The sequence below is a fragment of the Oculina patagonica genome, chromosome 11 (genome assembly GCF_052425735.1).
Source record: "Oculina patagonica isolate OP01 chromosome 11, crgOcupat, whole genome shotgun sequence".
Classification (NCBI taxonomy): domain Eukaryota; kingdom Metazoa; phylum Cnidaria; class Anthozoa; order Scleractinia; family Oculinidae; genus Oculina; species Oculina patagonica.
The window spans coordinates 15245329-15273085 of NC_135768.1; the positions used below are offsets into that span (position 1 = coordinate 15245329).

The 27757-nt window shown below is 38.9% G+C and overlaps 1 protein-coding gene and 1 pseudogene across 2 annotated transcripts in view; both read right to left on the bottom strand.

The window, feature by feature from the left end:
- Positions 1-924: 924 nt before the first annotated feature.
- LOC144630349 (uncharacterized) lies at positions 925-17386 on the bottom strand. Its single transcript, XM_078488707.1, has 15 exons — positions 17265-17386; positions 16257-16442; positions 15042-15165; positions 13598-13773; positions 12626-12844; positions 11845-11913; positions 10107-10226; positions 8893-9006; positions 7552-7677; positions 6959-7096; positions 4632-4715; positions 3699-3857; positions 2652-2749; positions 1938-2085; positions 925-1202 (listed from the first exon to the last, which is right to left on the bottom strand). The coding sequence occupies exons 1-14, from the start codon at positions 17359-17361 to the stop codon at positions 1945-1947; spliced, it is 1851 nt and encodes a 616-aa protein (XP_078344833.1). The 5' UTR covers positions 17362-17386; the 3' UTR covers positions 925-1202; positions 1938-1944.
- A 2741-nt stretch (positions 17387-20127) lies between these two features.
- Positions 20128-27757, bottom strand: part of LOC144629660 (uncharacterized) — a 78747-nt pseudogene continuing 71117 nt past the window's right edge. The window contains exons 14-18 of the transcript XR_013566408.1: positions 27162-27245; positions 26057-26215; positions 25572-25669; positions 24441-24585; positions 20128-20232 (exon numbers count right to left, since the gene is read on the bottom strand). The product of XR_013566408.1 is annotated as an uncharacterized LOC144629660 (transcript). The remainder of the gene's footprint in view (positions 20233-24440; positions 24586-25571; positions 25670-26056; positions 26216-27161; positions 27246-27757) is intronic.

Genomic DNA, 27757 nt, shown 5'->3' on the forward strand with positions numbered 1-27757 from the left:
CGAAATGTTGAATTTTGTCTGGGTGGACATCTGCTTTGAAAAATATATCATAGCGCGAAACTAGTGCCAGTTCCAAACCGCGCGTTAGAATTTAAAGTCCCTAAAACTCGGAGGAAAGATGGTAGAGTTCCGATATTTTTTACAAATCACGGAGATAACATGGCCTTATTTATAATCTGATGCATGCAATTACCGTAAACATGAAAAAAAGAAACGTTTCTGAAGAAAGTCTGTACATACGAGTGCTTATTACGCCATAACTTTTATAAAAAATGTGAATTTCATAAAGACGATACGTCTCATCAAGCATGTGGACATTCGTTATCTATTGGCGCTGATTTTTTTCAGCGGAACAAACCCGTGCAAAAATCCTATCCATATGAGGTCTGGTTTCCAAAATATGACAGTTAGAAACCCTCCTTAGCAACAAAACACCCCATGCACGACTAGCTTTATTAACGCTTCGTGTAGTCAATAAAACATCGTTTTTAACTTTTTCGCTGGAGTAACGAATCTTGCCTCGTTTCAATGTGATTATGTTTCTAGCGTTGTCACACGTTGGTTCCATTCACGCCTAATCCCCAGGGCATTCGATCTCCTATTTAATGGGCTGTTTTGTGCTGTTTTGCTCTCTTTTCGCCGTTAATGACGCTCAAGGGAAATGTCACGTTGTTTTACCCACCCTCCTCCCCTTCGGCGACGAATTCCTCTGTTAACGTTTTTAAACGTTAACAGATTAAAATCATAAAGCTCATCACCCGGCAAAATTTTTTCTCCCATAACTTAATCACATTCGGGCAATGAGTGGCTATTGTGCCAGTGAAGATGTGGAGCCATCTTACTTGGGGATCCGGTGATATGAATTCATGAGTGTTTTTTATCCTTAAGTGGCAATTTTCAAGTTAGCTGTAAAGAAATAGAACGACAGAAAAACTGATAGAATTTAATTTTATATTTGTCAAATTTTGCAAACTTTTTAGAAGGGGTAGTTTATGGGAAGACCTTTACGCAATTCTTTAAAACGTATATAATAAACATCAATCAAAACTAACTTTATACTTTCATTTTTATATTTTCTATTTGACTTTATTCACACTTAGTTGTTTTCAGTAAGCTCCCTATCTTTAGTATCCCTAGTGTTATGAAATCTTTAACTAGAAACTGCCTTGATTTCAAGTTCAACTTCATCATGTTGTCGTTATCTGGAAACAAAAAGTAATCTATTTAGTTCATTTTGAATGATTTCATTTTTGGATGACTTTCAGGCTTTATTTAGCAAGACGAGAATGTTATGCAAGAAAATTTTGCTGGGGTACTACAATCCATATGGGAGGAGGGGAGGGGGAAGCTTTTAACCCAGGCTCGAAAATTTTTGTTCATATAACGCAGGCTTTGATTGGTCAACTATTGTTTATCATGAGTCTATGTAAACACAGAAATAAGTCACGTGTGAATATTTAATAAATGAAAACTAGAAAATGGCTGCTTTGTGTTTACATTTGAATGATGCAAACACTAGATCGGCTCGGATCGGCTTTTTCCTCTCGATTGCACATCAGTTTTTAGACATGTGATATCAGTTTTTATCCACCTGACGTAGGGTTTTTAAATCACGCGATATCCGTTTTTACATGGCATCGCTTTTTAAGTCACATGGCATCAGTTTTTAATCACCAGGCATTCGATTTTTGTAATCACTAGGTATTTAGTTTTTAATCACGTTTTTTTTTTCAATCCGTGCAGGTAAAAAAAACATTGACCAAATGATTAAGTCAAATAAGGCCAAACGGTAAATGTTTCTGCTTTCAGCTACTCTAGACACTCTAACTGGATAAATATTTATTACAGCGAGCTCCCTACTTCATGACCTCGGTGGAAGTAAATAAATCCCTGTACAGCCCTTTCAGTTAGTCAATAATTATATGTGAAGGTGATACCTGTTTATCAGTCACAGCCGTAAAGCTCAAGCCTCATACAACTCCATGCCTGTGGATTGTCGTGCGGAAGAACTTTGACAAACCGGGCCCTAACAGGATTAAACCTGTTTATCACGGGAGTGAAGTGGTCACAGTTGCCGTCAAATACCTGTAAGAAAAACAATAAAAACGAGTTAATGGCGTTTCCACGAAAAATAGGCTTCAAGTTATATCTGCAACTTGTTATAAAAATCCCATTTTGCAATGAGAGTTTTTGGCACAAACCAAATTGAAAAGAGCGTCGCGTGACGACCCAAAACACGCTACAGCGGCCGTCGTTTGACTGCGGTCAAACGACAGAAATTTGCAAAAAACAAGAAAAGTACTTCAAAGATAAAGTTCTAATTTTCACTGTTTAAAGTTCGATATTTTACCAGTATCCTGAAAATTTAGTAATTTTTTTAAAGCTTTACTAAAAAGGTTTTCTCTACGTGTTTGAAAACAAAGAAATGCGGACTTGTCGGCGTCATTTGTCAAGACAATTTGGTTCGGATGCGGAGCGCCGGTTTAAAAAGCAAAGACACCGTTTATTTGAGAGAATGGAAATATATTTACACTCAGTAACAATTTTATTCACCCTTGCTCATTCTTCTACTTCATATGCCCCGAAAAAAAAGAAAAATTGCCCGAGACGTTTGACCGCGGTCAAGTGTATATCAACCAATTTCAACTCACCCTGCTCGACCCATTCTCCTTGTATCGTTGCCAAGATACACCGTCAGTGCTGAACTCCAGTTCGTAGTTTTTAACGTGCTCGTAGAAAACATCGCGACCTACGAATAAAATAGAACTTGTCTCAAAATGGTTATCTATGATTAACCAAATTTAAAGAATTAAATGTGGCATCTTGAAACGTTTGTCGTTCAAAATCCGTCTTAATTAATTATTATCTCTTTGGAGTGCTGCTACCATAGTTTCTTTCTATTTCAAGAAGGTTTTTTCTTTACATTTTTTTTTTACATTTTACTAAAGCTCCTAGCATAGATTAAAAAGAAACCTTCAAATCGGGTATATTAACCTACTTCAAATGAGACACATAAAGCGACTGGTTCTTACGTTATTTTATACAGAAAGTAAGGGAACTCGTCTATTTTCAAAAATGAACAGTGATAATTACGAGACTAACAACACGCCTTCCAGTTAGTTTTGTGTCGAATATCTGGAGTTAATAAAGACTATTCAAACGTTATTTTGAAAACTATTTTGTTTGAGTTATTGTGAACTTTGCTAAAGACAATAACTGAAATTGGAAACCTCTAAACAGCCGGGTGACAACCACTAATCAAAATTAACCTTCTTATCAAGACACTTAGAAAGACCACTCCCCCCTCCCCTTCACTTCAGTATGTACATTAACTAAACCAGTCCTTTATAACTAAAACGTTAGGTTAGTTTCATCGTGAACCGTCAAAGGAGGTTGTCAATAGGTCAAAGCATCAAGGGTCGAATGTATGTAGATTTAACTGCCTTCTTTCTTCCCTTTATCCTCCCTTTATTCTCTTCCTCGCTGTATTTTTAACTATTGACATTCCTATCCAACCCGTTACCATGAAGCGCAAATGAGAGAAACGTAGAAAAGGAAGTGATATCATCCTTCCCCTCTCCTCTCCCTCTCCTTCCCTTCTACTATACCTTCCCATCACCTTTCTTTCTCCCCCCCCCCCTCCTTCCCTCTCTCCCTACCACCCTCCTCCCTCTTTTCCTCCCATCTCACAGTATCACCTTGTGTTGCAATTCCAGTGATCTGCTTGACTTTTCCAAGGTCAACCTTCAGCCATTGTGGATCCCTGCTAGCAGCGCACCAGCCTCCGATTCTCTTCTGGTCGTGATCGTCTTCAAAGTACAGACGTGCATTGCTTGCACCGGCCACCCAACCTCCACCTTGTTAAACCGAGAATGAATTGGGTATGCCGTGTGAGATATCATTTGACTTCCACCGGACACTGTTTTCACAAAAGCAAACCTTGATCCTAGCAAACTCTGCAAAACTGGCGTTAGTTTATCGAAAGGTACTCGAAAAACAACAGGAACCTATTAAGACGTGAGGATGACTGACCATGGAATTTGATTACAATATATATGAACAAACTTAAAAACGCGAGGCGTGCATGTATAGCAAACCGAACAATAATGGTTTGTGCTTGTAGAACAGTACTTGACAAATGACAGGAACCTATTCGGAAGTGGGAATGACTAACGATGGTGAGGATGGAAGTGAATTACAATATGGACAAACTTAAAAACCGATTCTTAGTTTTCAAGCTCAGGGTTCTTTAAAATTTTACATAAAATTACATTTTTCCAACTGAAATTATTTTAGGAAATAGCTTTTTGTATTTAAAGATTAGCCTGCGTCTATCCATAAATAAAGAAAACACATTGCTGTTGACAACTCAAGGAATAAAGATCAAAATTCGATTCGTTCTTGATCATCTCAACCACAGCCCCAGAAAATGAAATGGAACCCCTCCCCCCCCCCCCCCCCCCACCCCCACGCCATCTTGAAAGCGGAGATGCTCTGGGGACGAGGTTTTGGAAACCCCTCACCAAGAAAAATAATCGGAAAGACGTCGTGTCCCTGATTCTGGCATATTCAAAAACTAAAGGTGTTTGATGAAATTTACGTGGAAAGAAAACAACACAGTAATTTCTCACCCGGAGTCATTTCTGATGAAGCACTGAAAGCGCTGTCTGGTAGCTTGTAATCCCAGCCAAGGCCAAGAGGACTTGCACATGATCCTGGAGATAAAAAAAATATGTTTCGCAATCTTGGTTCCATGATTGGCAATTTCTGAATTAAACAGCGATTGAACAAACCAACGTCTCACGAGAGAAGCGCAGTGGCCTTACGGTTAGTACGTTAGAATCTAGACTTAGATGACCGCATTTTATAGCAACCTGTCCAAAAAAAGACACTAACAGCTTAAAATTGAAATAGCCTGTGTACAGCAGAGCGGAGCGAGACGGCTGTACACAAGCTAAATTGAAAAGGTGTTATTAGTTTTTAGTATAATTTTCAAAGGTGAATATAAGAATATTCACACATGAGGGGACGTGTTGCTGTATATGCGCCAAATCTTGGGTCAGGACGCAAAGGCATTTGACAATTTTTGAAAGCCAATGCAATACAAGTGCGCACGCACTGACCGAATAATTTTCAAACTGGATCGATCCCTAGATAGAACGAGTGCTCCAATCGGAGAGTGTAGTGTTTGAAATACATGTAGCAACTAAGATTGACACCTATTAAGCCGAAGCGGTTACCGTTTAGGCCAAAAAAAAAATGCAACACAACATTGTCCTCCCTTGGACACGATCGTGATTTATTTCGCAATGTAGTGATCTCAGTTAAAATTTTCGTTATTATCACAATGATATGGGAAATTTTTTTTCCCTCCTCCAACCATTTGACCGCTTATAACTCATGTTGACTACAGACCGTCCGAAAATCCAAAAGCAACGGCAATGTCACGGACAAGAAATCTTAATGAAAATCAAAAAGATGGCCAATACAATCAATAACTATTTCTCTGCAGTTGAATAACAATGAGTTGACAAACCAGTCAAAGTGGACTTGGAAATTTTCGGCCCTTAAACTCTTCCAACTGACGAAGCCAAACCTATACAACCGTTCATTAGTTCACAGTGAAGCCACAGTTTCCACGTTAAAAAACAGAAAAACGCGGTAAATGTTTCCTTTTTTTCAACAGATGGTATCAGCAGTGAAGTATCAGAGGTATTGTTTCATGCACTGCGAAGATTTCACACGGCACTCTTCTTATAATGTCTGACGGTCTGAAAACTTTCTTCTGAGGAAATATTCCGCTCTCAAACAAAAGTTTCATTTATAGATGGAAATACTTAGGAAATGTTCAATTTGCGTGACGGATTGTTGATGTAGGGAAAAGGTCATGTTGCTTTAAATATAAATTTAGAAACATTCGCTTTAATGTTTGACAAATCAAAGAAACTTCTCTCGCCAACTCGCTTTTTGACATGTTTTTGCTTTTTTCTTTTAAGGCAAAAGACAAGAAATTCTTGCAATTCACACCTGGAAACACGAGGAATTAAATCTTGCATATAATTACATACAATGTTTTGAAAGTAGATTTGGTAACACGTCCGGCTGCAACACAGGCTATTTGAAAGCCGATCTTTTGAAATGAATGGAATGCTTGTTCCACTTCAGTGCTAGCGTTATCTCCGTAGGAATTTTCACCCAACAATCTACCCCATGAGTGCAGTTTAAACGCTAAACTAAAATATAACATCCCGCGAAAACTTCACCGGCAAACATTCGAGTGTTTTCTGGTTCACATTTCTTCCTGAAGATGGCCGAGGAAGTAATACCTAAAAAAAGTTATTTGACGCTTGGCAGGCGCGAGAATTTTTTAACCCATTGCTTGAGAACATTCGTGGATAAAAGGTCATAATAACAAGCCCGTTCCCGTCTAATTTGCATATTCATGTCTACGTACTTGTTCCATTTGACTGCGCATTATCTAACACCTAGCGTAGCGTTTGCTTTCCCTTCTCAAGTCAATGCATGAGTGTAGTGTAAACACTACACTAAAAACAGCCTTTTGTTTCTTATTTACTGCCGCTGCCGTCGACGTTTCCTAAGCTCTCTATTGTCTTTTAGAAAACACGAGCTGTTGACGTAATGATGGCGTTAACAAAGACAAGCTATACTCTGATTATCGAAACAAACAAGTGATTTTCCTTTTTTTTACTCGCAGTAATTGCACAACGAATCAACCGTTAGGAAACTCAGAAAAACAAATTCTGAGCAGTGTTTTCTAAAAGAAATGGAAACATTTTCTCCGTGTTTCTATTGAGTTAGACACTCGTAAAAGTTTGTTGTCCTCAAAAAAGCCTCTGTGGAAACACTCGTCTGCGGCTCGTGTTGCTACAGCATTTCTCGTTCTCCCAATCTTTCACTGGGTAGAAATTAGAAATTTTTCCATTTTTAATTAACAAACCTGCCGGCTGTGGTGGTTGAGTGTCGCACTTTGCTTTACAGCTGACAAGGCAGTTCCGGAAAATCCACCCAGACTTGGTACACTCCCCGGCGGACGCCCAGCCTGGACATCTAGTGCTCTTGTCCACACATCGTAGACCTGGAAATAAATTGAAGAAATGCCCTGTTATACTCCTTACTTCTAAGTTCAAATATTACTAAACAACCTTTTTTTCAAACATCCTCTTTGAACGTTTGACGATTCCTAGTCTAAAAACCGTTTATCTTTCTTTATTTACCATAAAAGCATTTTTAAAGGAGCTATGTCATGGTATTTTTAAGTCATTTTTCTCATTACTTTCAAATAAAAAACCAAAAATAAGCAGGATAGTTTCGACTGACGAAGATTAAGACGGATTACGAATGACAAACTTGAAAAAACTTGCCAATTTTTTCAAGATGCGTTGTCCATGACGTAGCTCTAGATCTCTCCCTGTTTAGAACCATTATCGCAAAATAGTAACTTTATAAACTAAATGTGGTGGATTAATAACCTTTTTATTACAAAATCGTTACAGTGCTAAAAGAAATAGAACAAAACTGTCCATGACTTACCGACATCCACAGAAGGAGCCTGAGTACCAGTCGGTGGTGGTGGGGTAGGCTGTTGGGTCCCAGTGGGTGGGGGTGGGGGAGCTTGTGTGGTCACTGGAGGCTGGGTTGGCGGTGGTGGAGTGGAACCTGTATAAGAAATTGAAAGATAATTGTGTACTTTGCGAATTTTGTTTCTTCTAGTTGATCTGTTAAAAGCTCTCTTGTCGTTGTGATTTATCTTTCAGATGAGGCCTCGAGTTTAGAATTCCTACAGTAATAAGAAAACCGCTTTAGGTATCTTTCACAGAGAAGGAAAAACTTAAGATACGTTCGGTGAAGTTCGAGAACAGAATTGAAACAACATTCACCTAATTTTACTCAAGTTAGCCAAACAACATTCATGACTCAAACCGCTAGAGTTCGAGAAGTAGAATTTGAATGCAAAAATACTTCTTTAGCTGGTCATTCTAAGTTAGCACAACCGTTTACAACAAAAGCAAGAGAAAAATTTCTTTTTCATTTCCATTCAATTGCCTCGCAGCTCGCTGGCGTATCACATAAGGATAATGTGAATAACAACATTTTCAGACGCTGTCAAAATTTGCACAAAACATTGCTTTCAAATATTTCTTAATTTTTTTGCAATGACTAGAGCATATGCTTCAACAATTATGCTAGTCAAGGTTTACGGGATGCATCATCCCCGTGCAAACTTCTTTAAGGGCCTGTTTACATGATTCTGGAATGACTTTCATTCCGAAACGAGTTCATTCCATCCCCATAAATTTCTCTGTATCTGTTTACATGATACCGAGACGAAAGTCAAGTCATTCCGGAATTAGTTCATTCCGGTTTCATTCCGAAATGAAATTTTCGTTCCGGAATGACATTTCATTCTGGTATCATGTAAACACAAAACGAATTTCGTTCCGAGATAAAACCGCATACGGAGGCCACAGTTTGAATTCAGAGCGAAAAAACGTAATAGCATTTACTGTTTAGCCGAAAGAAGCAGCCCTATGGTCAAATTGCTCGTTAAAATTGCAAATGTGACCATAAATGGGCACAATAACATGTTTGCGTGAAACCTGCCCCATCTTTGTTTTTGATCTCGCGAAAACCGCGCACGTGAAACGCCTTGGGTTGAGCCGGTCGACTCTGTCATGTGAATGCAGAACGGACTTCATTCCGGAACGAGCCTCGTTCCGGAATGAAAGTCATTCCGGAATCATGTAAACAGGCCCTTAAAAGCAAGCAAGATATCTCGTTTGCCTGTTGCCGAGTGCGAGGCAAGCTGCACGGACTACCTAGTGCGTGACAGCGGCACCTGAAAACAGAAAGAGAACATACTGCAGTTCCTACCTCCACAAACTTTGCAGCTATGCGGACAGTTTGGTATCATGTATCCAGGCGCTGTCTGACAATGTCCACCCTGAGCCCACCCTGGACAGTTTCCATTCTTGTCAATGCAGGAGTCTTAAACGAAAACAATCAGTGTGTTTATTCTCCCTTAACGATCAAACTGAAATTTCTCCTTACAAAATAACTCCATCGTTGAGGAGACAGCTTAAGGAGAAAAATGAAAATAATCAACCTGGAGACAATTCTTGATTTCATACCACATGTAAGACGGCAAAGCTTCAAACTAAATAAACTGGCTACAGAAACACTGTTTAGTTTGTTATCCACTCAAGTTTAAGCTCAAAATGAATTCTCAAACTCATTGTTATTCATCAAGTTAAACATCATAACCGCGACGGTGTTTGGAAATGTGTTCATAAAATTAGCATGAATTTTTACGATTTTATTTCTGCGTTTTCTCTTTAGGAAATGTGATGAAGCACTCGAGAGAGTGTTCCATCACATTTCCAGAGACATCGAAGCCCAGGGGGGTACTCCGGATTTTATGTGACGGGGATGATCGAAGGATTTTTGGGGGTTTGAAATTTTCGATTCCGGGATTTTTTTGGGTAAGAAAATTTGGCAAGTATTTTTGGGGGTGGCTTGATTTAAGGAGGGATTTTTGGGGGGTATTAAAACAATCTTGACTAAAAATTTGTGGTAGTGCCTTGGCTGTGTAGTTCTGCGACTAAACTACAACCAAACATGTTTCTAGTGTTTTTTTTTTGTGTGTGTGTTATATCATTACCCCTTTCTGGAAATTTTTAGGGTCTGAAATTTAGTATGGGTTTTTTAGTAGGTTAATTGTTGGTCCAGGGATTTTTTTGCGTTTTGTTTGAAGCCCTAGGGATTTTTTTGGGTCTTGATTTCTGCCCCCATTCCATCATCCCCGTCACTTGAAATCCCGAGTACGCCCCCCCCCCCCGGGCATCGAAGTTTGTCAAAAATCCTCCGCTACGCGTCGTATTTTCAACTCTCTTCTCGGTGTTTGGGGATGTGATGAAACACTGTCTCGCTCGCTTATTATCAAACCAATTCTGTCGTTTGGGCTTCAACGCCGAGCACGTCTTACAGATTGTACCTTCTCTTTGACTTGAGGTATACATTTCTATCATCAACATATTTTGCTTACTCGGATAATATCACTGCCTTGCTAGAAATAATTAATGTTTTACCTGAACTACAGAGGTCACAAGTTTTTGTACACCAGTACAGCATGTTGTCCGCATGCTCAGTACACAAGCCATTCTGCTTAAATTCACTACACCGCTGGCTTCTGTCGATGCACTGGTCACCTGAAAAAATAGAAAAAACAATCAAGGAAAAGAAATCTATTGCGATAAAAATTAAAAGAAACGGGTTAGCTGTTCTGAAACACTTGTCTATTTAAATTTTAGGTTTTGGTGGCCACGAATAAGAAAAGTTTTGGTCAAACGCTTTAATGCAGAGAGCTATTCCACGCTCGAGCCTAAGCTACTGTTTCTAGACTTTCTATAATACCGAGTCTTGCTAGGTCAGGAGATGAACGTGCACCTTACATGTGAGATGCACTGGGACGCACTCGAATTGTAAAAAAAAAAAAATTTGAAATGCAACGCTTGTACTAAGGAATAGAATTGGGCAGATTTAATGGCTATTAAATAGATTTAGCCAAGCCTAAAAGCGGAGCTCCCAATTTACTGACCAATAACAGAAAAAATATAGCACTTGAGCCCGCGATCCAATGTAAACCATTATTTGGTCAGATTCAAATTCAAATTCGACTTCGATGAGTTCTATATGTGAGCCCGCGATATGGTCATGTGATACTGGTCAGCGAATACCTTGTTTTGACAGCTGTCAATTGACCATGACATGGAAGTCCAATATCAAAGATGCAAGCTGGTGTTAACCATAACCTTAAACCGATTTCTGGAGTATGGCCGCCATGTTGGGGCAACTTCGTCGTCGTCGCACGCGCCCGCGAGCCATGCCGCTAGCCATGATGACCATAAAAAACCAAAAGCATGGGTCTGTTAATTTTCTATGGGTATGGGGCTCTGCTCTGCGGCCCTTCGGGCCGCTGGGAGCTCCGCTAAAATTACGACAAGTAGAACTAGTCTTCTGCAGGGCCTTAGCATGAGCGAGAAGTTCTGGTCCTATGGTAGCGAGAGTTAGAATGTCAAGTGGCAGAACTAATTCGTGTCTTCAAGCCGAAAAAAAAGCAGTCTAGGCAAATTGAAAAGCTAGAGTAAAGGTTCCCTTCGAAATAAAGAATAAAAAGCATACGCATCAGTAGCCTAAAAAAAACGAGTGGCGGATTGAATGTCAAAAAGGCAACGCAAAACGCTGAGATCAAGCGTGAAATTGAGGTATTCAAATTATCGATCGTTGGATAAAGCTGATAAACTTTTAACATGAAGTATAAACCGTGAAGTAACCTGAAGTCGTTCAATTGATAAAAAGTCGTTAAAACAATCTTGGAGGACTCGAGTTGTTGAAGCCGAACTAAACTAAAAGGTATTTCAATTTGCTGTCGTGGGAAAATTATAGGATGTTGAAAAAGGTCAACACCGAAGAAATCGGAACGTTGAAAATACTGCAACAAACTAAAGCAAGTCAATCTGTTGTTGAAGGCAGATGACTCGAACAAGGAACTGTTGGAGGTGAAGCACTGTTAAAGTCATTTCAGTACAGCCAGAGCAGTATTTACTTCCGTTGTCCATACTGATGCAAGTTACAACCAATTTGAAAGCCTTTACGAATGTCTACAGGGCGCGCTTTCTTTGCCTAAATCGACAACTGTTGGAAGTAAACCAAACCATCTCTTAATTCAATTTTGATCTAAGCTCTGAAGAAACGACTAGGTAATCATGAAAGCAACAGCACTAAAAAGAAAATGTAATATAACTGATAGTTACATGTAACACTTACTTCTTTTCTGGACTCTTGGTGCTGGTCTCAAGGAACGGAAACTATCAATGGCTCTCTTCATCATCACGCCTAGTAATAAATAAAGCAAAGTTACTTTCATATTCAGTTTTTGTTACGAGTACGTCAACAATGATTCGTCATATTCATGAATGAATGCGCAACAAAAATATTTCTCCTCAGTTGCCTTGTTAATAAAAATATTTCCCAGCCTGGACTTGAACTTGCAAACAAGCAAACAACTTAGGCGCAATGTTAACGTCATTTTTAAGTCACGTCGAATGAAAGTCTCTTGCTTTAGTTCATTCGGACTGCGATGCAATGCACCACAGAAACACATATTCTTTTTTTCTGTTTTGTCTCGCAGGGTAATGGGCATTCCAAACAGTCGTTTTTAGTTCGTGTTTGCTTGTTTGTAAGTTCAGCTGCGAGGACTAAATACTGATTTCAAATATCTCAAGGTTGTCGGGCGCTTATCGCGCGCGCAGCTTAGAACTTTAAGTGCTTTTCGTGGTACAAGCGAGGTTCTCAACGAAACACAACTGGTCGACTTCCACGATGAAAGGCTAAAAATGAAACGTCTGAAACGATATATTGATAAATTGGCACTTTATACTCGAACACTAGGACTTTATTTTACCTTTTTACGTTTAAAAGGCTTTGAATTAATTTAAAGCGTTTACAGGGAGTTTTATGAGACGTTAATTATTTTTGACGTCTTAAATGCGACTCAAATGCGACGTCAGTATAATTCAAATAGTCTATAACAACCGTATTTACTTACTGCTACACTTGTACATGGCATTTGTCTGCTGTGCGTCTCCATCACTGAGGCCGATGTAAGGAGTCTTGCCTTGCATATCAACTATGTTCCGGATGGTTGGTTTGCCATTTTTTGAGAAAGCTGTGAAGGGGTAGTGCATGATCGATGCAAAATCGTACGGTACGCCATAATCCACAACTTCTGTGTTCCATTTTCGTTTTTCAAATGCACTTGCTAGTCCTGCAAAGTAAAGAAGTGAAAGGAAAATTAAATGGCGTAGTACAATTTTCTCTTAAAATACGCCTTAGTTCATTCACAACAAAGTGTATTAAGAATTAAGAACCGAAACATTCCCTTCGAATAATTAGAGAGTTTAGGCAATCACCAAGGTGTCCAATATCAAAATTCGCGTGCTACGCGCGCTTTATTTGGTCCCTTATCGTGACTGATGAACTCTCCTTCTCAATATTCCAAAACCTTTAAAGAAATGTTTTTCCAAGCGAATTTTGTCATATAGATAATAAGCCGTTAGGTCTAATTTTTTTCTCATTTGTTTGAAAAGCCATGATTAAATGCTAGCAGGACTAGGTAATCTAATAAGAGCTATTGTTATTTAACTGGAATTTTTCCCAAAATAACAGCGCGCGCTCTCATTGGCTACTTTGAGGTAGCATGACATCTAACAAAACTTTTTCCCGCCTAAAGTCTGTGAGTGTTCAACATTGCAAAATCTATGACGTCAGAGGGTAACAGTGCACTGTAAATCGCGAATGTAGTCTGACAACCGCCGTTCCTCTAAAGTCTTTGTTGTGCTTTTTAGCAAATCACTTAATGATAAGCCCTTCGGGAAACCAGTTAATTTTGTTTACCACGAGTATCAATGTTTCCCTCGGCTCATTCTAGGGAAGCATTGAGATTCTCGGGAAACAAAATTAACAGTTTCCCTCGGGAACAGTCATTAAGAATTTAATGTGTGTTACCAGATGTTCTTACCGTCCATTACATTCTCCCATATAACAGCGATATAGTTGTCACGATCCGGCCTGCTCTGCTCGTGCCAGAACCCAACTGTATGCCCGAGCTCGTGTTCCATCACGTGCTGAAAATCACAGTTGTCACCGATAGAGATTTGAGTTTTTTCGTTATGATGTCCAACATGGCCCCAGCATCTAAAACAAAAATCAGTAACGTAACAGAGTGAGTGAGCGAGGGGATGAATTTAGGAAGGAATCGAAACAAATTAAACAATAAAAGAACGAACGAATTAACCAAGTACGAACGAATGAAAGGAAAGGCAGACGGTCAGAAGAAGAACGGACGGGCAAGAGAGCGAGCGAGCGGACGAAAGAAGCAAAGAACGAACGAACGAACGAACGAATGAACGAACGAACCAACCAACCAACCAACCAACCAACCAACGAGCAAACGAACGAACGAACGAACGAACGAACGAGCAAACGAACGAACCCAAGAACGAACGAACGAACGAACGAACGAACGAACGAAGTCCGGTTCGATTAGTCTATTTAACGACACGTTTCCATTCTTCAACCACATTAGTTTACGCTGTAATATTCTTATGAATAACTAGTTTCTCTATCTTCTTTTTTTCTAGTGTCAAACACATTTTAAATAATATTTATTTTAGTTGGACAAAAATCGATTACCAGAATAATTTAAATCCTATTGCGTTATTTTCTACCCTTTTTAAAAGCTAAAGATGTAAGTACCTTATTCTGACTAATTCTCGCGAGTACTAATTTTCGCGATTTCAAAATAATCGCAAAATTTAGTACGCGCGAAAAAACATTGTGCGAAGTTTAAACACACGAAAATTAATACCATATTTAATATCAAAACGATAAAAATTTTGGATGTTTGGAACTGCAACTATCTACCTTAAAAAATATTTTTCCGTCTTGTTTTTGACTAGCACCCTTCCTCTAATTACTGTTTCGAGCTTGTAATTTAGTTCGAAACCTCTTTAGTGCAGTTACTAAAGTTTTCGTTTGTATGCTCCTTGTTACATTGAGCCAGACCTTTGTGAATTTCCAGTGATTCCTTAGTCTTTGACAACTGATCCATAAAACACTGACAAAATCGCGAAAACTAATACACTTTTCCTCTCATTTTTCTTGCAATCGCGAAAATTAATACTCGCGAAATTAAGAACGCGCGAAAATTAGTAAGAATAAGGTAGTTATCCGTGTTAACACCAGCAACAATTTCTTATCAGAGCCTGAGAAAATGAATTTCAAAGTTCACAAGACTCATGTAATTTATAGATGTAGCTATTTTGTAAATCGTCTCAGTGGAATTCAGTGGATCTTCGAAATTTGGTGGAGACTGGCTAGGGTTGACCAGGGTTGGCTAGGGTCCTTCAATTATTACGCTCTGACAATTCGTGAAAGCATATATAGAGTTCCTAATGACTCACCCCTGCCCCCTGAAAAGCTCCAAGTAAGCTTTCTCATTGGTTCGTTCAACAAAGCGGATACACGTCTTGCTTTCCCACACCCTCATGGCTTGCAGCGTTGAAGCCACCGCACTTTCCATGTTCGCTTAAAAAACAAATGGAACCATCAATATATTTGTGTTAAAATAACAGGAGAGAGTTTCTAGATTTGATCCGGGATTATTAAAACCCGGATATTGGTTTCAGTCTTAACGGGACTATGTCACGGGCATTTCGCAGATTTTTGGTCTAAACTGTTAGTGAAAGGCAACTTAACTGGCCTAAACAAACATTTTATTTGAACATCTAAAGGAAGATATAACCTTAATTTGCAGAAAGAAATCAAGCGACGGCTATAAATATCGATATTCCGAAGACGCGCGGAAACAACTTGAAAACGTTTGCAATCCGTTTCCATCCATCCAAGCCATCCGCAGCCAAACGCGCTTGTAAACAGTTTTAGTACTCTAATAAAGCATTTTTTTTTTAAAAAAATGGACAAATATTTTTAGGCTTTCTGCGACACAAATATAAATTTTGGCGGTTCAAAATTCTGGTAAAATCCGTGACACAGTCCCTATTCTTAAAAGGTTTAGCATGTTTTGCCAGTGATGATGATTTCGCTTCGAACAAAACCACTCCCGTCCCAAGAGTCCGCGTTACCTTTGGTCAGCACCAAGCAGTAACGCCTTGTGGCTAGTTTCAATTTGGTAGTCAGACTCATGCTCAAATCGGATTGGCTTACAACCGAAAAGGGGTACTTTGCGCATGCTCAGGAATTGGAACCGGTCAGAGATAGTTGTTTGTAATTTGGATCCGTCTTGATTTTTCTGGCCACTGTAACTTAATTGAATGTTGTAATTTAACTTCAGTGTCTTGTTTTGCATACAGTCAATTCCCGCCTTGCGGACACTCCGTTATTACGGACACCCCGTTATAACGGACAGGAGTTGAAGTCCAGAAAATAACTCCCGCTATTACGGACTTTCTCTACTACGACACCAAATTGTGGTCCAGAAGGTGTCCGTTATAGTGAGAGCTAACTGTATTCGGTATTCTGACTATATCCGCTCCTTTCAGTCAATCAATCAATCAATCAATCAATCAATCATTCCATGAAGCAATGAAGCAATCAGTTAGTCAGTCAGTCAATTAATGTTTCTCAGATTAATAATCTAGTGGCGTTTGTTTGCTTACCAACAGAACAGTCAAAGGTATAGGGGATCACAGCATTTGGCCATCGTTCACTTGGAACATTGCTGGCCGCACGTGACTGCGGGCCGTAAGGATTTCCATATTTCTTCATGTTTTCGTTTTGTAGCTTTGTCAGCTTGATATCGCCTCCGTACAGTGACTTTTGACCATCAGGACTGTGATGAGAATCTACAAAATTGACAAAACATAGTTTAAATTATCATAGCAATTTTTAAAATTAGATGATTCGGCCACTTTGAACCCACGTTCTTCTCGGGTATTTAGATCCAAAATGGCTTCCATCTCACAATAAGCTTTTTGAGCTGACGTAAATGCGTGTGGCATGCGTGACTAATGACGTCAGAACGCATGAAGTGTTCGGTTGCCATCGCAACCCAGTAGGAAGTGAACAAATTTTGAAACGTGGAGCGCACATTTTCAGATACGCTTCGGGTTCATTTGAGCTAGATACCGGTGATAGGGCTTCCCAAAAAATGCTCGCAATTTCCCAAAAAGTTGATCGAAATAACTTTAAAAGTTGCTCGAAATAAAGTTGCTCCAAAAAATCCACAATGTTGCTTTTGAATAAGAAAATTCTCCATATATATGCTAATTTCTCTTTGGAAGGTAAAATTTCTAAGTATTTTTATGCAATTTAACCACAACAGAGATTTCTAAATAACATTTTTAGACCAAAATTTGTTGAATTACAAGTTTTTTCTTTCACTAAGAACAATCCCAAGATACAAATGACGAGTTTTTCGTGCTAAATGATCCAAAAATTGAACGTCTTCTAAACTTTCTCGGAAATCTTCGGAGAAGTTCGGAAATCAGTCTTCGGACTAAAGATTGCAAAAGTTGATCAAAATTGCAAAATGTTGCTTAGGGAAAAAAGTTGCTCGAAAGATGAAAAGTCGCCGAGCATATTTGGGACAGCCCTAACCGGTGACAGTGTAACTTTAAAACTAAAAGAGACCGTCGGTTTTTTTTTTTTTTGGTAAATTGTTTTACCTGGGTGTTGCTCGGCTCCACCTTTTTGAGGTTCGTCATCACACAAAACCAAGCCAGCAAATAGGCCGCAGACCAGAAGGAACAAAGTTCTCGTCATCTATAACATGCAAAGAAAAACAAAACATTATCTTCATCATCTAATTTCTTAAAAAAAATCAATACACTTTTAAGCAGACAGGTGACGGATAGTAAAGAAAAATCATCAAACAAAACAACAAGTTATGGTTGTGACCCTCAGTTTTTGTGCAACGTTTGTAAGATTCAGAATATATACTAGACCATCACTATAAATTGAATGGCTGGCGAAATTACACTCACGCCCGTTTCGTAAAGTAGTTTTATTTGTTTTGATTAGTTATTTGTGGATGTGTATGTTTCTGCGAATTTACTAAAAGCGAATTCAAAGAACGGCAATTTCTGCGTCCGTGTACAAGAATTGGATGCTAAAGGGAAGTAACCTATACAAAATATTCTGAAAAAAAGACCTGTGCTCTTCACGGAAATTGTGCTATTTGTTATAAGTTACAATGTGTCAGCCTTTACCCTTTTTACTTAGCTTCTCAAAAAAAGTATTGATTGGGAGCAAACAAAAAGGGTAAATTCTAACCATTTCATCTTACCTTTGCTTCGAGGTAAAAGCAGTTCACCAACTTCTCTGCAACTCGCAGTACCAGATTTCAAGTGTCTTTTACTCCTCTAAACTGTTGTTTTATGCAATGCTTCGTTGACTCAGGTTTCGCGAGGATCGCCTAACTCCGCTCATCTGTTTAAACTTACGTTCTTTTGAAATCCAAGATCGACCAAGAGTTTTTTGTTTCTTTCGTGAAATTTAATTCCTCTTGGCGTTTGAACAGGTTTTGTTTTTTGACTCCAAATATCATATGGCATCTTTTCAACTGGAACTAACTTTTTTAGATAAGATCGATTTGTATAATAAATTCTGTTTCCTTTTTTCAGTTGACACTCAATTTTTCGCTTTTTTAACAAACAGTATCGCTTAAATTACTGTAGGCACAAACATGGAGTGCCTAACAGTCTTATTTTTTACACGAACGCTCACTAAAATATACTTATGAAAGAATGTAGAAAGATCAATTTTACAATATAATGGGGCAATACAGTGTTTTATACCTAGAATCTTTTGCCTCTAGAAAATTATCTTTCTGTTTGGCTAAATGAAACTTTTCTGGTTCATTTCTGTAAAGTGGTAAACAGTCATTCTTATGAGCGGCTGTCTCAAGACCCTGACACCCGAAAACTCAGATGCTTGCATGGGTAACATTTTATATGTTAATTACAGAATATTCCAAAAAGGACAAAAAGGATTTCATGTGACTCATATAGCGAGCGCAGAAAGTTTAACCACACCGAATGTTCAATTTGCCATTTTGTGAGAAATTCTTCGTCAAATTTGGGTTTCTTTGTTGAACATTTATCAATGACTTTATTTGGTTCTCTGATAGCTTTAACTCAGGTTGCAAAATTCATGTTTGCATTTCCAAACCTTAAACAAACTTGCAACAGGCCTTGTTTAGCTTTGTTGTTTAACTTTGTTCTAGTCTGTGTAGCATCCACGCAGATGTTGTAATTTCAGAACAAAATTCTCGACATATGCCGATATTTTATCAATTCACTCTTTTGATTCGGACAACAAATTCATTATTGTATGCTTAGCATACAGTTGCCTTTGAGTCATGTGTTGGCTGAAAGGTCAGATTTATTTTACCTGCAAAACGTCCTGAAGATTGGAAAATTCGTGCACAATGGAAATAAATTAAAAACTTGTTTGGTGGAAGATAGAGAGTGATCCGATCGCAAATAAATTAACTTCGGTTAAATTTGGCTTCTGAATTATTCAGTCTACAGTCAACTCTCTCTAAGAAGGACACCTTCGGGACCGGCCGCAGCTGTCTGTCTTAGAGAGGTGTCCGCCTCGTAGAGAGTCGAGGTAACATGACACCAGTAATTCTGAGATAATAAAGCTATACCTTTGCACAATGCCCCAACAAACCTTTGCTAACTGCAACAAGACTTAAATAATAAAAGCAACGTATCTGCTTGTTAAAGCAAAAATTGAGAGCCTCTACAAACTGTAATACTGTAAGTAGAAAACGACCTCTTTAGTGAGAAGTAGTAAGCTTGGTATACACGTGTCCTTGTGGCGCTGACTAACTTTGCTTTTGGTCGATACGAAGTTTGGAATTATTTTCACTAACAAAACATGATAAAAAGCACTTCTCAAGTGTCCGCTAATGATTTCAAAGTGTCCGTTGTCCGTCTTAGTGAGGTGTCCGTCTTACAGAGAGTTTTGTTACAGTAAAATGACTTTAAAACGGCAGGGACCATCACCAGGTGTCCGTCTTATGGAGGTGTCCGTCTTACAGAGGTGTCCGTTAAGAGAGAGTTGACTGTATAAGCAAAGATGTCTAGTGAAAAATATAATGATCACTTGAAATCTGAGGGATGTCGATGCGACGAAAAATTATGAACTCATATTCGTAAACATTAAGTTTTCAGTTTACTTACGGGCTGTAAAACTGAGTCAAAACTGCACGGTAAATTTACTAGCGATTCCTAGCAGATCCCTTAAATCTGGAAGCCTAAAGCTTATACGCTGTGAAAACTGATTTTCGAACGTTTTTCGTGCAAAGCAAACAAGCAAACCACAAAAGAGGTAAAAAGATACGTGTTTCGACAATTTTTCGTAAAGGCGAAATACCACCCGTCAAAAGAAGGGTACATGCGATTTTGTATTCATGGATATTTCACGGTTCAAAGGAACTGAATAACTGATGAAGAACTGGTATATTAATAGATGAAGATGTTAAAAATTAAACACAGTAATTCAAGCAAGCCATGCATGTTTGATTTTTCACTATCTTTTATTCCCATTTAAAACAAATCTCATTCTACAAAACCCATTCTTAAATCAGTTGGCTTATATGGAGCGGGTTTTTCCTTGTAAACTCTGTAAAGCAATAAAATAGGAAGAATAAAAAATAGCGAGTTAGGAAAATTATTTATTCAGTCAAAAGAATACAATAAATAAAACAATAATCGCGGTCAGATTTGACATTTCACTAATTATTACCCTATGTTTATACCTTATTACATGAAATTTTCGCGAAATTAAAGTGGCGCGAACATAACATGACGGAAAAATTAGGTGACTTACATTATGCCAATAATCAAGGAAAAATGAGTTTAGTACCACTGAAGGAAGGAATTTTCAGTGTAAATGGATATTGTGGTCAATTGACTCGAACAATAATACACGTACAAGCATGAACTGCTTGTGGCCATTGTGAAAACCGCTCTGTTGTTACCGTTGACATTTAGTCCTCCCGTTGCATTTTTGTTAATTTTGACGTTATCTTTCCTTTGATAAAGTCGTTTTATTTAATTTAAGAACATGTTAAATAATATTGCCAAGTAAATATAAATTGTCTTCCTCAAAAACGCGAAATTAAAGTGATTCAAAATACAAAATTTTTGCAAAATCGCGAAATTTAAGTGTCGCGAAATATGCGCACCTAAACATCGCGAAATTAACGTGTCGCGAAAATTTCATGTAATAAGGTAATTTCCTCGATAAATTGTTATCGCGCCCGCAACTGACAACTGTTCGTCAAAATGTAAATACGTAATCAAGGACAGAAAGATTTTGTTGGCAATGACTTCATGCTCGTAGAGTTGTAAATTTACCATTGTTGGCTAGCTAAGCATTTAGAGCATTTAAAGGGGTGTAAATTAAGGATTTTGGTCTTACACGAAAAATGGAATTTTTAAGGGTTAAAGAGAAAAAAAACTAATACACCCAGATTGGTCTCCTTCAGTGGTTCAAATTGAAATTTTCCACGAGCATTTCAGTCCCTTTCAAATAAAAACCCTTATGTCCCAACCCCCACCCCACACCCCAAGGAAATAACTGCGAAAAAGAATGAGTCATCGACATTGGACCACTCATCGACCCTCAATAAAATTTACTTGATCTCTGTTTTATCGACTACTGTTCTTCTGTGTAACAGCCAGATTACGCGTTTTCTAATGTTAACGAAAAAGTAAATAATCTCTTTCCCAAGGAAAATTGCTGGTTTTCACTGTCACGCAATCAAACAATAAATTCGAAACCATTTAACTACAGAAGCTATGAATTTCAAATATTATAGACGATAAATAGATAAACAATTTCTCCAAGTTTCAGGTCTGTGCGGTGTACCGTTCGCGAGTAATTTGCCGAACCTTTCCACGCAAATTTATAAAGCTTAGTATGGAGATGCCATAACTGTGTCCTTCCGAGGGACACAAATATGGCCGCCGTGATGTCAGAGAAACCATCTGGAACTCAATTCTGTTTACAACAGCGGCAATCTTTGGCTCATGAGCTAGTACAGTTTCACATAAACACCACTTATTATATCTGAAATGTTCAATCTGCTGAAAATGGAAACTGAGGAAAGGCCTTTTTTCAAACAAAACAGCTTTGTCACGGCACTCAGCTTGATGTCACATACGACGGAGAACTCAAATATTCAAAATGCTCTGTTTAAAAAACGAATATGTTTTTAGTTTATCTTACGTCTAATGACAACGAAAATTTAGTAGGCCTAGTGAATTTTGATTTCAGAAATTTATGACGTAACATGAAAACCAAGAATAGGGAACGTTTTTTTTTTTGTAATGCCATACAGCTGAGGAAACACTCGTCTGTGGCTTGTGATTTTCTGACACGATACGATACGATACGATATGATACGATACGGTACGGTACGATATGATACGAAACGATTACAATTACGATACGATATGATACGATACGTTACGGTACGATATGATACGATACGATTACAATTACGATACGATATGATACGATACGGTACGGTACGATACGATACGAAACGATTACAATTACGATACGATATGATACGATACGGTACGGTACGATATTTTGCATCTATGGTTCTCCTAAACCGCTTTCGCACGTGATGTTAAACCTCTGTACATAAGACAAATTTAAATGGTTCCTATTTATAAAATGAAGTGACTATGCAGGTTTTCCACTTCGAAATGTAAAACTGCCACTACTTGATTACTTACGCTACTACTAGATTAAAGTGCCTATGAAGTAAAAAACTTTTTTGCTTTTTTTGGTAGCTTATTATGTCTACTTTCCGAAAAGTTAAAAAAAGAATAATGTCAAAGAGAGAGAAATCGGACTTTTTGCCGCCTAAAGTGCCCTCGGTAAGACAAAACAGTGGGTCCGGAGACTGGACACGAATTTGGCTCGAATGACGTAGTTAGTGGTTCCACGGATCAGTTTACACTTAGATTTTGTTGATACACAGTGAAGTTCACTACTTCAGCTGAGATTGTTGCTGCTTTTTCGTTGATAAATCGAAATCTTGTCCGACAAGAACGATATGTTGCCATCTGCGGACTTGGCAGAGCGGGTTTCTAGCAGAAATGAATCGCACAACGAAATATCGTGACACTAAATGGACTGAAGTAACTAGTTGGACCTGTCCAACCGCCGCAAGCCGATCAAGCGCTCTTTCACACAAGCGCTGGTCGACGAGGACGATCGAAGTTCGGCGAAGCAGATTCAAATGAGAAATTCCCTATGAAAAATGAATAACTAGAATTTTTATTGTTTCTAAAAGCACATACATCGACAGGCTTTGATTTTGTGAGTGGCTTCGCAGTGTCGCAATGTGCTTCGGAATTGACACGAGCGCTGCTTGCCGCGCCGAGGTTGCTTGCTAGCTCTTGCTTGTCGAATGTGTAAATTCAGGTTACGGTACGCCTATCCCGGTGGTTCTTCGGTATTATATAACGATTTGGTGATTTTAATACAAGTAGCGATCAGTTGCTCGCTTTCATTTTGATTGTGTTCTTGTGTGGGAAAGTACAGTGGACAGACATATTTCTCCGAAGCGTGAGAGTGACATAATTAAACTTGACAACACGGCAAGATAACACTTCTTCAAACTCAAGATTAGCACCTTTTGACTTGAACGAAACCAAAAATTTCCTCTTCAAGGATAAACAGAACTGCAGTTGTTGCTCTTTATGGTTCGTTAGCTCTACGGTATATTTTCAACCGTCGACTTCTTTATCCGGATACGATAAATCCTGATTATTGTGCGTGTTTATCAGCAAATAATTCCGGCGAAGGCAGCCGTAAAATTTGTCCAAGATTTTGCAAGATCTCAGTGCATAGTTTAAAAGTGCATTCGCCATAGAATACTACCGGAAATACAGACGTGAATGACAACATTCGAAGCGCGCTACTTGAAAACAAACAAGCATTTCTAACTCACTCAAGTCGAATTTTACATTCCATATTTTTGCTTCTTTCACAGATGCATTCGTTTGCGTCTGGCGATCGATCGTTTGAAGTGTTTGGGAAAGGAAACGACTGCTACCTTACGAATGATAATACGATCTACTAACCATACAAATTAAATTTTGAGGAACGAAGTCTCATAATAAAAGAATAACACGTATACTGTACCCATCTGTGTAACATATTGTAAACTCCTGGCGCGACTGCTAAATCTTTCTTCGGCTAGTCAGGGCAGAATGATATAGAGAGACCACCATATCCTTTACAGAATAACTCTTTTGATAAATTTCCTCTTCGCTTCATGACTTTATCGTTTCATTTGTGGCAAGGAAGAGCTTTTGCTGAGAACAGCAATCCTTGAACTGCCGACGGAACAGAATTCGTTTCTTCTTGCGTTTTCATCAGAACGAATAGCTTTACTATACACATGGAAATTTCGCTTCCATTTACTGTGCGAAGCTTCACCAAAGGAAATAAGTGTATTTGTTGCAGTTTCGTTTGTGCAATTGCCTTTGTTTGACTCAAAAGCCGAAATATAGCTTTCGCCAGCCCTCTTTGCTCTCTTTACGCCATAATCCTGGTGTCTTTAGAACCACTAAGTACGTCATTTCCGGTGAAACCAGAGCGTTTGGCCGCGCGCGAAAGGACCCACTTCAAATTGCGAAATCCAAACTTCGAGGCTCAAAAAATACTAGAAAAAAGCGCTTTTGATATCTTAAACACGCATATTCGTGCTAACTAAGACATAAACAAGCAAATTGAGCAAAGTTATTTTTTACTTCATAGGCACTTTAACTGTGATAGCACTGCTGAAAATCTTAGCCACTCACCTTAAGCGTCACAGCCATACAACTCAACTCTCATGCATACCCATGTGGAAGGACTGTCATGGGGAAGAACTTTGACATAACGTGCTTTAACCGGATTAAACCTGTTTAGAACTGGAGTGAAGTTGTCGCAATTACCGTCGAACACCTTGCGAGGAAACAACAAAAAAGTAAATCAGTCGAAAATGATTCATATATAAATGAAAAATTATCCGCACTAAGATACCTTCTCTCCTCCGTTTTCCTAACGTAGTAATATTAGAATGCTTATCGCACTAGCAATTTTTTGGACAAAACGGTGCCGGCTGAAATTATTACTGAAAATACATACACAAAATACGCTTAGCACATCTTGTCTTTAAAGGAATAACAAATACTAACTAGCTTTCATTTCATTTCAAGGAAAAATTTGACAAAGGCTTCCCGAAGTAACTTTTAACAAAACAATACCGTTATTTGTAAGTTTCCATTGATGTTAAAGGGACTGTGTCACGGCTGAGTTAAGTTGATTTTATTAAGTTTTGCCGAATACTCGCTATGAAACTTAGTGTTTGCAAAAAAATTACTTCTATGGATCTAAATGACAAAACCATAGCTTCATTGCAACCAATATGTATCACCCGGGCGTTGTAATTTAAAGTTACAAGCAAACAAGATTAATTTTGAAAACTGTTTAGCCCAACAATATTCCAAAAACCCATATCACAATCCGTTTTAATCCTCGTCGCTTTTGGCCATCCGTACCTTCTTTTGTATTGCCGTGTTAATGAAATGTTCCATCACTGTTTAAAGAGGTTATTTTTATACTTCAGCGAATTTGATAGTCATTTCCTATGCCTATATTTGGCTAAAATCCGTGACACACTCCCTTGTCTTGTGCCATTTGGCTCTTTAAAGATATGCTCATGATAGTGCCCCTCAAGTATTACGTTTTTTTGCCTGTATCATTGTAACAGAATCAAACAAACTGGGACGCAAAAATACGTTCACATTTGTCCAATTCATTTATTCTCTGAGTAATGCCACTCACACATCTCCCAACAGGTTCCTGTTCTTTTTCGAGTACTGTTCTACACAATTAAAGCATAAAAATTTATCTTTCTATAATTCAAGGTAAGTCTTTCGGCTTCTCACCTTCGATTTTCCGTTCTCCTCGTAGTTCTTGAAGTTCGTTCCATCAGAACTGAAGGCTAGTTCGTACTTCTTGACGTGCTCAACGAATACATCCCGTCCTAAAAGATTTCAAAAATTTGCAGTTACAGTTGAGGAGAACGAGGCAACAACTTCACAATTGCAAAAAACTTTCTCACGACTTTCGATAACTTTAAACAAACTCTAAGTTAGAGTAGGTTTGCGGCTGAATAAGGTTTTCTTTGGCCGCGACTCTGTAACTACGACTTATTGGAGGGTAAATTGTGGGTATTGTTTTAAAATGTGTTTTTGATCACAGCCTTCTAAAAGGGACACTGTCACAGCTTTACTTCAAAAACGCGAGTCTAAAAACTAAAGCTGCCTAATATGTCATCTAAAATTTGAATTTATTTTTAAAGGTGTCTTTTTGTCCGTCTGATGGTGTATCCCAAATCCGTCCGAACATTTTCGTTGTTTAAGTATCTAACCTTGCGTAGCGATTCCAGTGATTGTCTTAGTTTGCCCCAAGTCAATCCTCAGCCACTGCGGGCTTCTGTCTACAGCACACCAGCTGCCGATACGTTTGTTGTCGTAATCATCCTCAAAATAAAGACGTGCGTTACTAGGCAACGCCCACCAACCACCACCTGGAAAAGAAAACAAGATTGCCAATTGAAAAGGCGGCAGTATAGCGGCAGAACAGGTTTTACACAAGTATTAACTGTTTCTGTTGATTACTAATCAACAGAAACAGTTGTTTTGTAAACACTACCACTGTAATAAAACTTTACGCATCTTTGTAGTAGCTCTCGTAAGCTTGAATTCTACTGGTCCTTTTGGTGTAGCTGTAGCAGTTGTTTTGGGGCTGGGACATTGTTTCTGTTAAAAAGAACACGACCGGGACATCCGACTCGCCCGCACCCAGACTTCCGCCGTTGCAGAGCACACCAACAACACCGGACACTACCCGCTTTGGAATGAGGTAAAGTTTATTGATCGTGACTCGCACTGGTACACACGCCGGGTCAAAGAGGCGACTCACATAAGACTTCACCCTAATAATATCAACAGGGACAGTGGAATTGAAATTCCTGAAGCATGGATGCCCACGATCAAAAAACACAACAACACGAGAACTGTACGACTGCGGACCGCCGAGGGAGCAACAGTACACCAGCATGCAGAACACTGAGGATCGAAATGCACCAATCACAGCTGTTGAAAACCAACCAATCACAGCACAGCCGTGTGCTTTATAAGCTAACGCACAACCAGTCGACCTTATCGCCTGATGAAGACTAGCAGTATGCAGTCGAAACGTCGCGATCTCCATCACACGTGACTACGTCGTGAGACAAACGAAATAATACTTTATTATTGTTCCTGTTGTTTGTTCTATTGTTCTCCCGAAGGGTAGCGAGCCATTCATACGAGACCTTGCGAGAACTGCTACCAGACCCAAAACTTTCGATCACAGAAACTCTAATAATTATACATAAAATGATTATAGATCCCAGCAAGTAATTAATTTCCACAGTAAAACCAGCTCTAGCTAACTTAATCAAACGTTTCTTCAGGAGAAGTTTGACTTACCAGGAGACAGCTGTGATGAAGCAGTGAAAGCGCTGTCGGGGAGTCGGTTATCCCAACCAAGACCAAGCGGCTCAGCACAGGAACCTAAAGAAGAAAGTATGTTTTTTATATTTAATCCTTGATCTGCTAATGAAAGGCTAATACAGCTATGGATATCTTACAATCTGTTTGTCTCTCTGTCTGTCCGCCTGCTTATATGTCTGTCTGTCTGTCTGTCTGTCTGAAAAAGGAAACCTGGCCAGTAGGCAAGCAAACTGTTGACTAGATTTTAGCGGAGCTCTCCAGCGGCCCGAAGGGCCGCAGAGCAGAGCACCATACCCATGAAAGAAAGAAGGAAACCGCCGCCTGGTTAGCTCAGTTGGTAGAGCGCCGGACTGCTGTGCGGGAGGTCGTGGGTTCGAACCCCAGACCGGACCAACACTCAGGGTCTTAAAATAACTGAGGAGAATGTGCTGCCTTTGTAATTACATCTGCAAATGGTTAGACATTCTAGTCTTCTCGGAAAAGGACGATAAACCGTAGGTCCCGTCTCCTGTATCTTCAGTATTCTAACAGGGGACGTTAAAGAACCCACACACTATTCGCAAAGAGTAGGG

Coding starts and splice junctions, on each gene's coding strand:
- LOC144630349 (XM_078488707.1), bottom strand. CDS start 17,361: ATGACGAGAACTTTGTTCCTTCTGGTCTGCGGCCTATTTGCTGGCTTG. Junction 13,774..15,041: donor GAGCTTTTCAGGGGGCAGGG/GTGAGTCATTAG, acceptor TTTTTGTTTTAG/ATGCTGGGGCCATGTTGGAC. Junction 4,716..6,958: donor TCAACCACCACAGCCGGCAG/GTTTGTTAATTA, acceptor TTTTATCTCCAG/GATCATGTGCAAGTCCTCTT.